The sequence below is a fragment of the Canis lupus genome, chromosome X (assembly GCF_003254725.2).
Source record: "Canis lupus dingo isolate Sandy chromosome X, ASM325472v2, whole genome shotgun sequence".
NCBI lineage: Eukaryota > Metazoa > Chordata > Mammalia > Carnivora > Canidae > Canis > Canis lupus.
The window spans coordinates 104,783,715-104,796,606 of record NC_064281.1 but is presented as its reverse complement, the minus strand read 5'-3'; the positions used below and the strand labels follow the sequence as shown (position 1 = coordinate 104,796,606).

Sequence of the window (12,892 nt, the reverse complement as noted above, 5' to 3'; positions counted from 1 at the left end):
GTTTGTTGGTAAGGTTCACCATAGTTTCTTAGAAATTGAAGATGAGGGATCCCTGGGTGGCGCAGCGGTTTGGCGCCTGCCTTTGGCCCAGGGCGCGATCCTGGAGACCCGGGATCGAGTCCCACGTCGGGCTCCCGGTGCATGGAGCCTGCTTCTCCCTCTGCCTGTGTCTCTGCCTCTCTCTCTCTCACTGTGTGCCTATCATAAATAAATAAAAAAAAAAGAAAAAAAGAAAAAAAAAAAGAAATTGAAGATGACTGATCTTCCTGGGAGGATCAATCAGTTAAGCGCCTGCCTTCAGCTCAAGTCATGATCCTGGGGTCCTGGGATTGAGGCCCACATCTGGCTCCCTGCTCCATAGGGGGCCTGCTTTCTCCCTCTCCCTATGCCTCCCCCTACTTGTGCTCTCAGTCTCTATCAAATAAATAAAATCTTTTAAAAAAATGGAAGATGACCAAACTTTGGGTTTTCCCATCCAAGTGTATCTAAAGCTTTGCCCCAAATGCTGTCACAGTGCTTTTCACTGAACATCTTGGAGCTGGGGCTCTAAGGGACTATAAGGCCCCTCCCTCGCTTTGCTGACACCTCTCCAGCAATTGGGTTTGGCTACGATAAGTGACCTTTTGTGTTTTCCTTCTATATCCTTGAAGCCCTGTGATGCACCCCTCTGTAGTGGCATCATGCCTGAAATTTATATTATAAATAGAGCTCTGTGGATCTAAACCATTAAATTTCTATTAAAGTAATGAAGACAGAGTGTATCCTTCAATTGATTTTTTTAACTGTGGTTTCAATTTAGCATCATATCTGTGAGCCACAAAAATAAATGTTGTTTCCTGAGACTGTATAAACATTTCTCTTAAAATATTTAGCCTCCAAAGAAAATCATTAACAAAAACTGCCCTCTAGGGGATCTCTGGGTGGCGCAGCGGTTTAGCGCCGCCTTCAGCCCAGGGCATGATCCTGGAGTCCCGGTATCGAGTCCCACATCGGGCTCCCTGCATAGAGCCTGCTTCTCCTCCTACCTGTGTCTCTGCCTCTTTCTCTATGTGTCCTTCATGAATAAATAAATTTGAAAAAAATGCCCTCTTCTGCCATTCCCCATTGAGGACCCACATCTGCCATTATAGGGTAGTGTCTAAATATCCATTCATTTTAATTCTTTTGGACAACTTGACTTGAAAAGCACTAAAGGAGTGCCATTTGGAGGTGGATACTTTCTTTTTTTGGGGGGTGGATACTTTGGTATGGGGTATGCTCACACACCCCTCTGCAAAGTCTAGAGTAGAGTACAGTCCCTTTTGGAACTGGAATGTGCCCCAGATTCCATTATCTTTTGGATTCTATAGTTTTTTTTTTCTTAATTTTTTAAATTTTTTTTTTAAATTTATGATAGTCATACAGAGAGAGAGAGGCAGAGACACAGGCAGAGGGAGAAGCAAGCTCCATGCACCGGGAGCCTGACATGGGATTTGATCCCGGGTCTCCAAGACCGCGCCCTGGGCCAAAGGCAGGCGCCAAACCACTGCGCCACCCAGGGATCCCTAGTTTTTTTTTTTTCATTGTACTAAAATATATATTATGTAAAACCTGCCATCTAAACTGTTAAGTGGGGGCACCTGGGTGGCTCAGTGGTTGAGCATCTGCTTTTGGCTCAGGTCGTGATCCCGGGGTCCTGAGATCGAGTCCCGCATCAGGCTCCCCACAGGGAGCCTGCTTCTCCCTCTGCCTATGTCTCTGACTCTCTCTGTGTCTCTCATGAATAAATAAATAAAATCTTTAAAAAAATAAACCATTAAGTGTTCAATTTGGTGACGTTAAATACATTCAAAATGTTATGCAACCATGACCACTATTTCCACAATTTGCCTATTCTACGTATTTCATATAATGGAGTCATATACTATGTGGTATTTTGTGTCTCGCTTCTTTCACCCAGCATCATGTTTTCAAGTTTTATGCAAACTGTGGCATGCATCAGTACCATGTTCCTTTCTATGGCTGAATAATATCCCATTACATAAATGTACCACATTTTGTTTTTCCATTCATCCATTGGTGAACACTTGGGTTGCTTCAACCCTTTGGCCATTGTGAATAATCTGCCATCAACATTGGTATACAAGTATCTGAGTGTCTAGTACAGGTTGTCAGTGTATCAAGAATAACAAGAAAACAGCATTTCCAAAGGCCGTCCTGAGTTGGCACACTGAGGAGATGAGGTTGTACATACTTATTAGGCATTGTGGGGAACAGTCAGGGTGACAGTGCTTCGTTTCACTCACTATCAAGCTTCTCCAAAGGCTGATCAGGACTCAATGAACCCATATCAGTTCCTGCTTTCTCCTCAACTCAATACTGTCTGTTTTTTCACCCAACTGCCCTACTGAACCTCTCTCAACAATCTCCTATAACCATCTGGTTGACCCTTTCAATAGCTGCTTCTCAGTTCCTTACTTTGCCTGACCTCTCCATAGACACTGGACCATGCTAGCCCTCCCCTCTCTACCATGTTCTCTTTCCTCGTCTTCTCTAAGCCTGTTCTCATCTCAATCTTCTCTCTGTCCCACGGGATGAGGTAATTTTTTTCTGTGGGAAGTGAAGGCTATGATGAGGTGTGATTCCTATGAAGCTGTCAAGCAGCCTTGGGTGAGAAGGATCTGTAGACATGAGAGTAGTAGTCGAGACACTTGTGTGGAAGGTGGTGATAATTCTGGGGCTGGTGGAGGAGGGCCAGCACCCACACCACCCTCTCATGCTGTCAGGGTTTCTAGGACACAGTTGTTCTGTTTCTGGGAACATGACTTGACTCATGATGTACCTAAATAAGTATAGTAGTGGCCCATGTTACAATAAGATTCTATAGTAAAATGATTTAATTTCCAAAGGGATCAAGTGATATTTTTGCTTGTTCCTTTCTAAATGGCTGAATGTAGCAGTGAAGCATTAGTCATGATCGAATCCCCTGGAAACCATTTTGTATTAGTTTTCTTTTTTTAAAAAAAGATTTATTTATTTCAGTGAGAGAGAGAGAGAGAGAGAGAGAGAGAGAAAGTATGTGTGCACACAAGGAGGGGGAGGGACAGAGGGAGAGGAAGAAACAGACTCGCTACAGGGCTCAATCCCACCAACCCAAGATCATGATCTGAGCTGAAGTCAGACTTTTGACTGACCAAGCCACCCAGGCGCCACACCATTTTGTATTAGTAAACTAAGCAGTCTGAGTTCCTGGTAAGGGCAGTTCTTGTGATGTTCTCCTCTCAACAAGGAAATCGTCATAGAAAAGCATCCCTTAAGTCAGTAACTAGGAGCATGTGAGTCAGAGTGTCCACCTTTGAGTAGTATACCAAGCTCAGATGACCCAAGGATCTTACCAATGCTTTTAAGACCTTCCTACCGAAGTACCCTGCACATCAGTAAGGAGTGAGAGTGAACACCTGCTCCTGAGGATCTGAGACAGAATCTGAAAGTCCTAGTAAATGTGAAATATTTTATCAAGTCTTAAATGAGTTTGCAAATAGTGCGTTTCTACCCCATCATCAGCCTTGGATGTTTTAGTATAAAATGGTGTGCTTTCTCCCCTAGATCTTTAGGGAAAAAAGCATACCATGGCCTTATGTACCCACTGCAGGATAACCTGAAGAGACACATACTCCAACCTGAAAACAGAGGACCTATAAGGAGAGGCCACACCTCACCTAATGGGGAAATCCACCATAGTTTTTCAACAACCCAGAGGGTGTTTGTGGCTGGACTTGGCTATAAGAAATGAAGTGGGCATCTCATTGCCCAGCCCTCTTCTGGGAGAGGCCATTGGGTAGTTCCCAGAATTTACAGTCTGCAAAGTCGACAGCTCACTTGTTTGTCAAGAAGGCACATTGTGAAATGGCCCCATTCTAAAAGGAGTCCCACCAGACCAATTAGAAACCAGAGGCCCCAAGTGTGCCAGCTTCCCCTTGTCTGATCTATGAAGAAGAAAATATAGACTCCCAGAGACCCCAGGGTCATTAGCGAAAGCCCCTTTCTTCTGCTTTCAAGTCCAAGTAGTCATTTCACACCTGAAAGTTCACAAAGGAGTGGAGGTTGATGTGGCAGGAGGAGGGTGTTGTGGACGGGGCGGGCAAGGCCACCCAGATCTGTTTGGGATTCCGAAGTGAACGGCAGCGCCCCGGGCGTCTGTGGGAACGGGCAGCAGAGTGAGCAGTGGTGCAATGCACATGATTCCTCCAGAGATTTCCCCACTTTCAGCCTCTGGGGTCTGCCAAGCAATGTACTGAAGGTTTCACATATTCATGTCTTGGGAGCCAACTGTACACAGCAAACGCAAAACACAGAGATAGCGGTATTGCTCGGTTGCTATATTAGGGCCGGATTGAAGCCATCTGCTGGAGCAGGCTTAGCAAGGAAGAAACCCCCATGCTTGGCTCAACAGCAGCATTCTCTCCCCTGGTATTTTGATACCAGCTCTCCTTTCAGGCTGTCCCGGGAGCTCTGCCTGCTGGAGTGGGCAAGGCCCCTATTGCAGTGCACTGCTTTCCTGGATGCCCATGCCATCAGAGGGCAAACATTTGCATCCTATTATGTGCCAAAGACCCCAGTGGCTTTGGAAAGGCCCACAGGCCTGTCTCACTGACTGACACATCTTCTCTGGTTGTCCATACCTGCCTGCTTGACGCACCCTGAATCCAGTAACTTCTCTCCCAAAGCTTTGTGTGCCCTGGCTTCAGTGCAAGATATCATGCCCAGATTTATTTTTTTTTTAATTTTTATTTATTTATGATAGTCACAGAGAGAGAGAGGCAGAGACACAGGCAGAGGGAGAAGCAGGCTCCATGCACCGGGAGCCCGACGTGGGACTCGATCCAGGGTCTCCAGGATCGCGCCCTGGGCCAAAGGCAGGCGCCAAACCGCTGCGCCACCCAGGGATCCCTCATGCCCAGATTTAAAGGCAACCACAACAGTCCAGCACAGATTTATTTGTTGCTAGCATCTCTTATCCTGGACTAGATCAGCTCAAGAAGAAAGGGGATTCAGAACTTGGTGGCTGATGACCATCACCAGAAGAATTCACAGCCCAGGAGAAGCAGCTGATTGCCCCTACTTGCTTATGGAGGTTCTGCTGTGGATAGCCCCTTGGCTACTGTGAGTAGAGGGAAGATTATGGCTCACAGCAGACTTTCCCTCACTGGGCCCTGAGAGCCTGGGAATCTCCGAGAAATAAAACTAGAAGGACACATAGGGTTCATCCAGTCCAATACCCAGATTTGGGCAGATGGAGAGACAGATGTCCAGAGTAGAGGGAAATGACTTGGCCAAGGTGAAATAGTCTGACAGTGGCTGAGCTGGGCCTGGAGCCCAGGGCTCCAGACTCTCAGTGTGGGACAGCCTACCCTGGGAACTCCACTGGGTGACTCTGAATAACTAAGGCTGGAGGGTTCCCCACAGAGTGCTTTGCCCAACTCAGAAAAACTTTTCAACACAAAGTGCAGACCTTGATGACTGATGATTATTTTAAAGGGATTATCTAGGAGTGTCCAGCCAGCTCAGTCATGGAGCATGGAATCTTGATCTCTGGGTTGTGAGTTTGAGCCCCTTGGTGGGTGTAGAGTTTACATAATTTTTAAAAAATAGCCTTTTTGCCTCATAGCATCCAAGAGAGCAAGATGGGCCACCAGCTGCTCTGGTAGAGCCACCTGGGGAAATTCAGCCAGGGTTCTTATTTGTGCCATGCCTGCTCAAACTGGCATGATCTGATCCAGAAATGCAGCCTCAATATGTGCCACCAGTGTGTGTACGCAAAGGAAATGGGCTTCATTAAGTTGAATTAAGTAATCTCTTTGATATCCTTCCAAGATACCTACCTTAATGCCAACTCATTGTACATAAAATAAAAATGCTTCAATTTTAAGTGTTCTAGGAGCACCTGGGTAGCTCAGTTAGTTAAGCATCTGCCTTTGGCTCAGGTCATGATCCCGGAGTACTGGGATCAAGCCCCACATCAGGCTCCCTGCTGGGAGGGGGCTGCTTCTCCTTCTCTGCCCCTCCCCCTCTTCCCCTTTCTCTCTCTCTCTCTCAAATAAATAAATAAATAAAATCTTTAAAATAAAAAATGAGTATTCTTATGTGAAAAAAATAAATAGTAAAAAAGAGAGAGTATCTGATCTGCAGCACTAAGGAGGGAAAATGAGAGTCAGAACTGAGTGTATAATTAGTACAGATTGTTGTGTCTACCCTCTGGGTATAGGCAAACTGATTACAAATAGAAACTGAGGGCAGCTCAGGTGGCTCAGCGGTTTAGCGCCTGCCTTCAACCTAGGGCGTGATCCTGGAGACTCGGGATCAAGTCCCACGTCGGGCTCCCTGCATGGAGCCTGCTTCTCCCTCTGCCTGTGTCTCTGTCTCTCTCTGTCTCTCATGAATAAATAAATAAAATCTTAAAAAAAAAAACAAATTGAAACTGATTTTTGGATTTCACATGAAAATCTCCTTGCTAAAAAAAAAACAGAAAAGAAAGGAAAAGAAAAAGAAAGAAAAAAAGAAAAGAAAAGAAAATCTCCTTGCTGGAATGCCTGGGTGGCTCAGTGGTTGAGCTTCTACCTTCTGCTCAAGGCGTGATCCCGAGGTCCTGGGATCAAGTCCCACATCAGGCTCCCTGTGAGGAGCTTGTTTCTTCCTCTGCCTATGTCTCTGCCTCTCTCTGTGTGTCTCTCATGAATAAGTAAATAAAAATATTTTTAAGAAGAAAGAAAATCTCTTTGCTGGTCTAAAAGGCTCTCACTGACAATCAACTGCAAGGCAGAAACAATTTATGTGTATTTTACAGTATATACCTAATACAGCAGAGATACATTCTGGAAAATCACTGATAAACATAAAAATATGAATGATTTAGAAGAGAATGGTTTAGGATGATTCCCATAATAGATCTGGTTTGTAGCAAAATGAGAAGGTTTTGATTTGGTGTAGATTTAGCTCCTTTGTAGGTTTTTTAAAAAAAATTTATATTTGTTACTGGCTGATCCCCAGATACTGTTCCCACAGGCTTCTTGCTTTTTTCTAAGACAAGATGTCTGATAAGTCTCTCCCACTTAGGGCTGCCCTCCAAACTGTTAACAATGATCTCTCTAAAAAACACCAGTCAGATTGTGTGAGTTTCTTACTTTAAAACCTCCAATGGGGGATCCCTGGGTGGCTCAGTGGTTTGGCGCCTGCCTTTGGCCCAGGGCGCGATCCTGGGGTCTCAGGATCGAGTCCCACGTCGGGCTCCTGGCATGGAGCCTGCTTCTCCCTCCTCCTGTGTCTCTGCCTCTCTCTCTCTCTCTCTCTCTCTCTCTGTGTGTGTGTGTGTGTGTGTGTCTATCATAAATAAATAAATAAATCTTTAAAAAATATAAAAATAAAACCTCCAATGGGGGATCCCTGGGTGGCGCAGCGGTTTAGCGCCTGCCTTTGGCCCAGGGCGCGATCCTGGAGACCCGGGATCGAATCCCACGTCGGGCTCCCGGTGCATGGAGCCTGCTTCTCCCTCTGCCTATGTCTCTGCCTCTCTCTCTCTCTCTGTGTGACTATCATAAATAAATAAAAACTAAAAAAAAAAAAACAAAAAAAAACCTCCAATGGCTCCCTGTTGCCCACACAGTAAAGTCTTAGCATTCCCAATGCACCATGACTTGGCCTTAACTTGTCCTTCCTGCCTTACCTTTTACCACCCACCATACAACTACACACACAAACACAACAACAATAGTATATACCCTATGTCCCCTGCCATCATAGAAGCTACTTGCTCCTACTGATCATGCCCTCTGATATTGATGATTTTGCTCAAGCTGAACCCTCTACGTGAAATGAATGACCATCTCATTCAGCTCTGCTATGGTCCCTCCCCCCCCCATGGTGTAGATTATATCCCAGTTGTTCTGAGAAGTCTTCCCAGAGCCTTCTGTTTAGAATTTTTCTCTCCCCATGGTGTTTGGCTCATGCCTTTATCTGACCCTTACTCCATTCTGCCGAGTATCTATTGGTCTGTTTTCCTTGCCAGAGTGTGGGATTCCTGAAGACAGGCACTAAGTCTTTCTCCAGCCTTCCAGTTCAATGCTTGGGACATTGTAGGCTACCATTAATTTGTTGAATTAAACTGGGTTGTATTTCCCCTGTCCAGGAATATCCACATTTATCTTTGACCAAAACCCTATGTCCTGTGTATCTTGTAATGCTTCATTGTCAGGCTAAGCTGTCCCCTTTGTCTCTAATCTCCATGATGGTGGCACAGGCCCAGAGTGTGTCTTTGCTGGGATTCCCATCGATGTATACCAAAGAAGCCCAGCCATAGGGTTGCTGCTCTTAAGTGGAGGAGCCTCAGGAAACCGTTGGTCCCAGCTTTGAGAGCACAGGAAGGTATTATTCTGAGTATTTCTGGGGGCCCTCTGCAGGTAGAAAACTCGGGCCAGCTTTGTGTTTGGGGTATCGAATAGCCTTGGCCATCATTGCTGATTTCTTCCAGGAAATGGAAAGGACATAATTTCCATTCTTGGTCCCCAAACTCAGAGCTCTTTTCAGACTTTCACAAAGCTTAATAAGGCTACTCAGTCAAGTATGTGATCACTTTCATGTGGAAACACTGAAAGTGTTTTCTCGTGCTCTTGAGTTCTCTTTGGCAGTATATATTTTACTGATCAAGGTGGGTTTTTGTCTTTCAAGAAAAAAGTCCATCACTACTCAATCACTACAGTGTATTTGATAGACAAAGTTGTTAAAGAGACAGTATAGCTTCAAGCGAGGTTCAGAGTCAGACATGCATTCAAATAGCTCCTCTGTCACTTACCAGCTGTGCAAATATGGGCCTAAAAGGAACCTGGGTTGGAGCTTCCTCATCAGTAAAATGGGAATTGTAATGCCTACCTTGCAACATTATTAAGAAAGTTAAATTAAATGAAATAATGTATATAAAGAGCTTAGCACAGTGCCTGGCCCACAATGAGGACTCAGTAACTTGTCGTTCTTATAGTTTCCAAACATAGGGTCCAAGAGATAGAAATAACAAAAGAGGTCTTTGGTGGCAAAAAAGATTTGAAACTTCTGGGCTTAGCATCTGCTAAATTTACCACAACTGCTCTAGTACATGAAACTGTCCAGTGTTTGCGGATTATTTGAGGAGCAAGATAAATAGCACAGGGGCTGAGTGGTAACATGAATAGATATTGTTTCATCTTGAGGTTGGGCAAGGGGAATATCCGGAAAAGGAATCTGAAAGCAAAGCTAAGAGTTCACTCATTCAGGTCAATCCTAAAAATACTCCTGTGCATTTAAGTAGAGAAGTTGCCTTGAGACTCAAGGCTGGGGTTTCAACAGCTAGAGCCATATGTGTTCTCAACTTGAGTGAAATCCGATCGTGACCTGTGCCTGTGCTGACCTCGGCCTTCTCTTGTGTCCTCTGCATAGTTCACCTTTCAGAGAAAGAGGTCTGACTTCCAAATAGACCGCTGCTGTTTGTTCTTGTCTTCTTTTAATTTGCTTTGCATGTATTTATTTTTAGGGGAGAGGAAATCCAAATTATAGTTGGCCAAGTCACTTTTTCCTGGGTAAGAGGGTTCTCTGGAAAAATTTGATTTGAATTCTTCTTGGCACTCTGGGAGAAAAAATTTCTCAGCTTTAGAAAAGCAAAATGTAGTCAGATTCATAGACATTAAAAGTGAAGAAATTGGACACCTCGGTGACTCAGTGGTTAGGAATCTGCCTTCAGCTCAGGGGATGACCCTGGAGTCCTGGGATCGAGTCCCACATCAGGCTCCCTGCGTGGAGCCTGCTTCTCCCTCTGCCTGTGTCTCTGCCTCTCTCTCTGTGTGTCTCTCATGAATAAATAAATAAAATATTTTTTAAAAAGTAAAAACATGATTTCTTTGTACAGCAATGAAAACTAATTATAGTTAATCACAAAATAGAAACATTATCTGTATTTAATATGACAAAGGATTCAGCAAAATATATCTTCAAATGAAGAGGAAAAACCTTAATCCCCATCAGATACAAAGGCAAAGGGTATGAGCTGTCATGCATTAAGAAATGTTATTAGTAAACTAAGACATAGAAAACGTGCAATTATTTAAAGAAACCTTGAGGGCAGCCGGGGTGGCTCAGTGGTTTAGCCTCTGCCTTCGGCCCAGGGTGTGGTCCTGGAGACCCGGGATCAAGTCCCACGTCGGGCTCTGTGCATGGAGCCGGCTTCTCCCTCTACCTGTGTCTCTGCCTCTCTCTGTGTCTCTGTGTCTCTCATGAATAAATAAATAAAATCTTTTTAAAAAATAAAAATAAAGAAACCTTGATATATCATCTTATGCTTCCTACAGTCTTTCCCGTGAGGGCCCAGTAACTTTGGTTTTCTCATCATTGCTGAGGGCAGTAGAAACTACAGCAGCCCGTTTGGAAAAGGAGCATTGCAATCTGTGTGATCCCCCTGGTTTTGATCACCTTGACCTTGCTGCCTGCTCTAAGCATTGCCAGCCTTGGAGTAGCCCTGGTCCTGGGCCCTGCTCTGTGTGCAGCCTGGCCAGCTGGGTCCTCACACTTTCTTCCTGTGACTTACTGAGTGTTTCATCCCTTGTAAGAGGAGCCCTTCCTTCCCCTTCCTTCCTTCCCTCTATAGAATCCCAGTCATTCCTCTATGCCTGTTGCTTTGTATCTCAGTGTCTCCAAGGGATCTTTCCGGCTCCGCTGGCCGCAAGACAGTTGGCTGGTGAGGGCACTCACATCACATCACCTTCCCAAGCTATTGAAATAGAAACATTGGCGACTGAGTCTAGAAAAGCCAAGGGAGTCGATCCAAGTTCTAAATCTGGAAAAACAAAGCTGAAGGAGGCTGACCTCCATGCCAGGGCTGACCGTCTTGAATTTCCTGACAAATTGCTATCTACTCAGATTTGCCTTCTGAGAGATGTTCAAGGGCAGCGCCAACACCCCAATTTCTTTTCAGAATCATAACCGTATCTCATAAATGGTGGGTGATCAATGAAGGAAAGCCCTCACCCCGCACAGCCTCTCCTTGGTTTTGGCTTGGGATCAGTTTAAATCCTATGCATTAGATCGATGTTGGTGTGTGTGTGTGTGTGTGTGTGTGTGTGTGTGTGTAAGGGCAGGGTGGGGGAGGGGATGAAAAGATGACATAGATCATAGAAGAAATATTTGGGAGAAATAAAACAACTTTCAATGGCAAACTATCCTACCCTCGACTCTGATTCAAACGACGTCTCCAGGAGAAAATCTGGAGGAATGGCACACTGGGGGTACCCCCTACAGCATCGCCCACCCCACTGACTCACATACAGACAGAAGCACACACAGAGTCACCCACCCAGCACCTTACATTTTAATACCAGCGAGATCTGGTGAAAGTGACCTTCAAGCACCACCTTGGGGGGGGGGGTTGTTGCAGAGCTCCCCACCTGCACCCTGGGTGTGGGTGGAGTCAAAGGGGATGAGGGAGCAGCCAGCTCTCCCTGTGGGTGTGACCTCGGGAAGGAGCCCCTCTGGCCATCTCCTTCCGCTGGTGGGACCCCCCACCCCTACAGCCCTGGCTCCTTCTCATCTCCTAGTGGCCTGCCTTTCAAAGAACCCTGGGGCGTCCCAGCGGTCTGGACCAGTGCAGGAGCCACGACAGGTGGACGCTGGTGCCGTTGGTACTCGTGAATTTCAAAGTCTCCTTTTCTTTTGGCAGAACTGGCTTATGATCTGGATGTGGATGATGCTCCTGGAAGCAAGCAGCACGTGAACCAGAAGGACAATGAGATAGCAGCCTCTCACAACCTCGGGAATGGCCATTCCCCCCTGAAGGCCCTTACCAGCTTGGCAGTCTCCGTGGCGTGCTTTTTCTTCCTGGCGCACTGACTTCCCAGTGTGCAGCTGCCGTGCTGCCCGTCAGCACCCTGTGGCCTTCCTCTATAAAGGAGCCACCTTCTTATTTTTTTCTATTTTTTTATCTTGTATACCTCCTCCAGCCATTAAGTAGAAGACTAACCGTGTGTTATGTTTTCGAAAATCAATGGTGTCTTTGAGGAAGGTAAATAGTGGTAGTGTAGATTGTCTTTTTGCAAAGAAAAAAAAACTCAAGTTGTGCCAAATTATTTTCCTATGTTTGGTTGCTAGAACATGGTTACCATGTCTCTTTCTCTTTCCCTCTCTCTTTGTCTTTTTCCCTTTGCATGGATTTCTTTGGAAAAAAAAATAAATATTCAAATAAAAGTGCACTGGGTCTTTTTTGTAAGCCCTCGTCTATGGTGACCATGCAGTGCTTTTCTTCCCCCTCACCTAGCTTCCTGGTCAGTATGGGAAAAATCCCATCAGGCGTCAATGAGGTCCTTCAACCCTACCTCCCTGCCCATCCATTGGTGGGGTATCAATCCTGGCCCCAACCCCAGTCAAAGCCACCCCTCTCAACACACTCCCAGTGCAGAATCTCCAGATAGAAATCTTGAGTTACAGCATTCTTGCCTATGAACCAAAGGTATCTCAGAAAGTTCCCCTATCTCTCCTTAAGAATTTCCCTTGGCCACAAACACTTTGCCCAAAGAGAAAGCCTCCGTGTGGGTCATGGACCATCATGCAATTACCATCCTTCCTCCCCACCACGGCCAGCCCAGAGACATGGGCCGGAGAAATAGTAATTGTGCAAAGAAAAACTCCCCAAGCTTCTCTGCTACTGTCTCAGGCTTGTCACCTGTCACCCTTCTCCAGGTACTGCCACACGGCAGGGCCAGTGGTTGCCCTGGGTCAGGCTGCAAAGGTGGGCATCAGGAAAGCCATGATCTGTAGAAAGCCCCTGCGTTCACTCTGGGCTGCAGGTGGGCTTCTTGGATACTTGTTTCCTCAACAGCTAGACTTTGTGTACCTGTTGCGCTCC

The 12,892-nt window shown here is 45.7% G+C and overlaps 1 protein-coding gene and 1 pseudogene across 1 annotated transcript in view; both read left to right on the top strand.

The window, feature by feature from the left end:
• GPC3 (glypican 3) overlaps positions 1 to 12,239 on the top strand; it is a 441,034-nt gene extending 428,795 nt beyond the window's left edge. Inside the window, exon 8 of the mRNA XM_025431385.3 lies at positions 11,711 to 12,239. Coding sequence (XP_025287170.1) covers positions 11,711 to 11,880 — 170 coding nt within the window. The 3' untranslated portion in view covers positions 11,881 to 12,239. The remainder of the gene's footprint in view (positions 1 to 11,710) is intronic.
• Positions 5,664 to 5,828, top strand: LOC118353805 (40S ribosomal protein S29-like; annotated as a pseudogene).
• Positions 12,240 to 12,892: the final 653 nt, after the last annotated feature.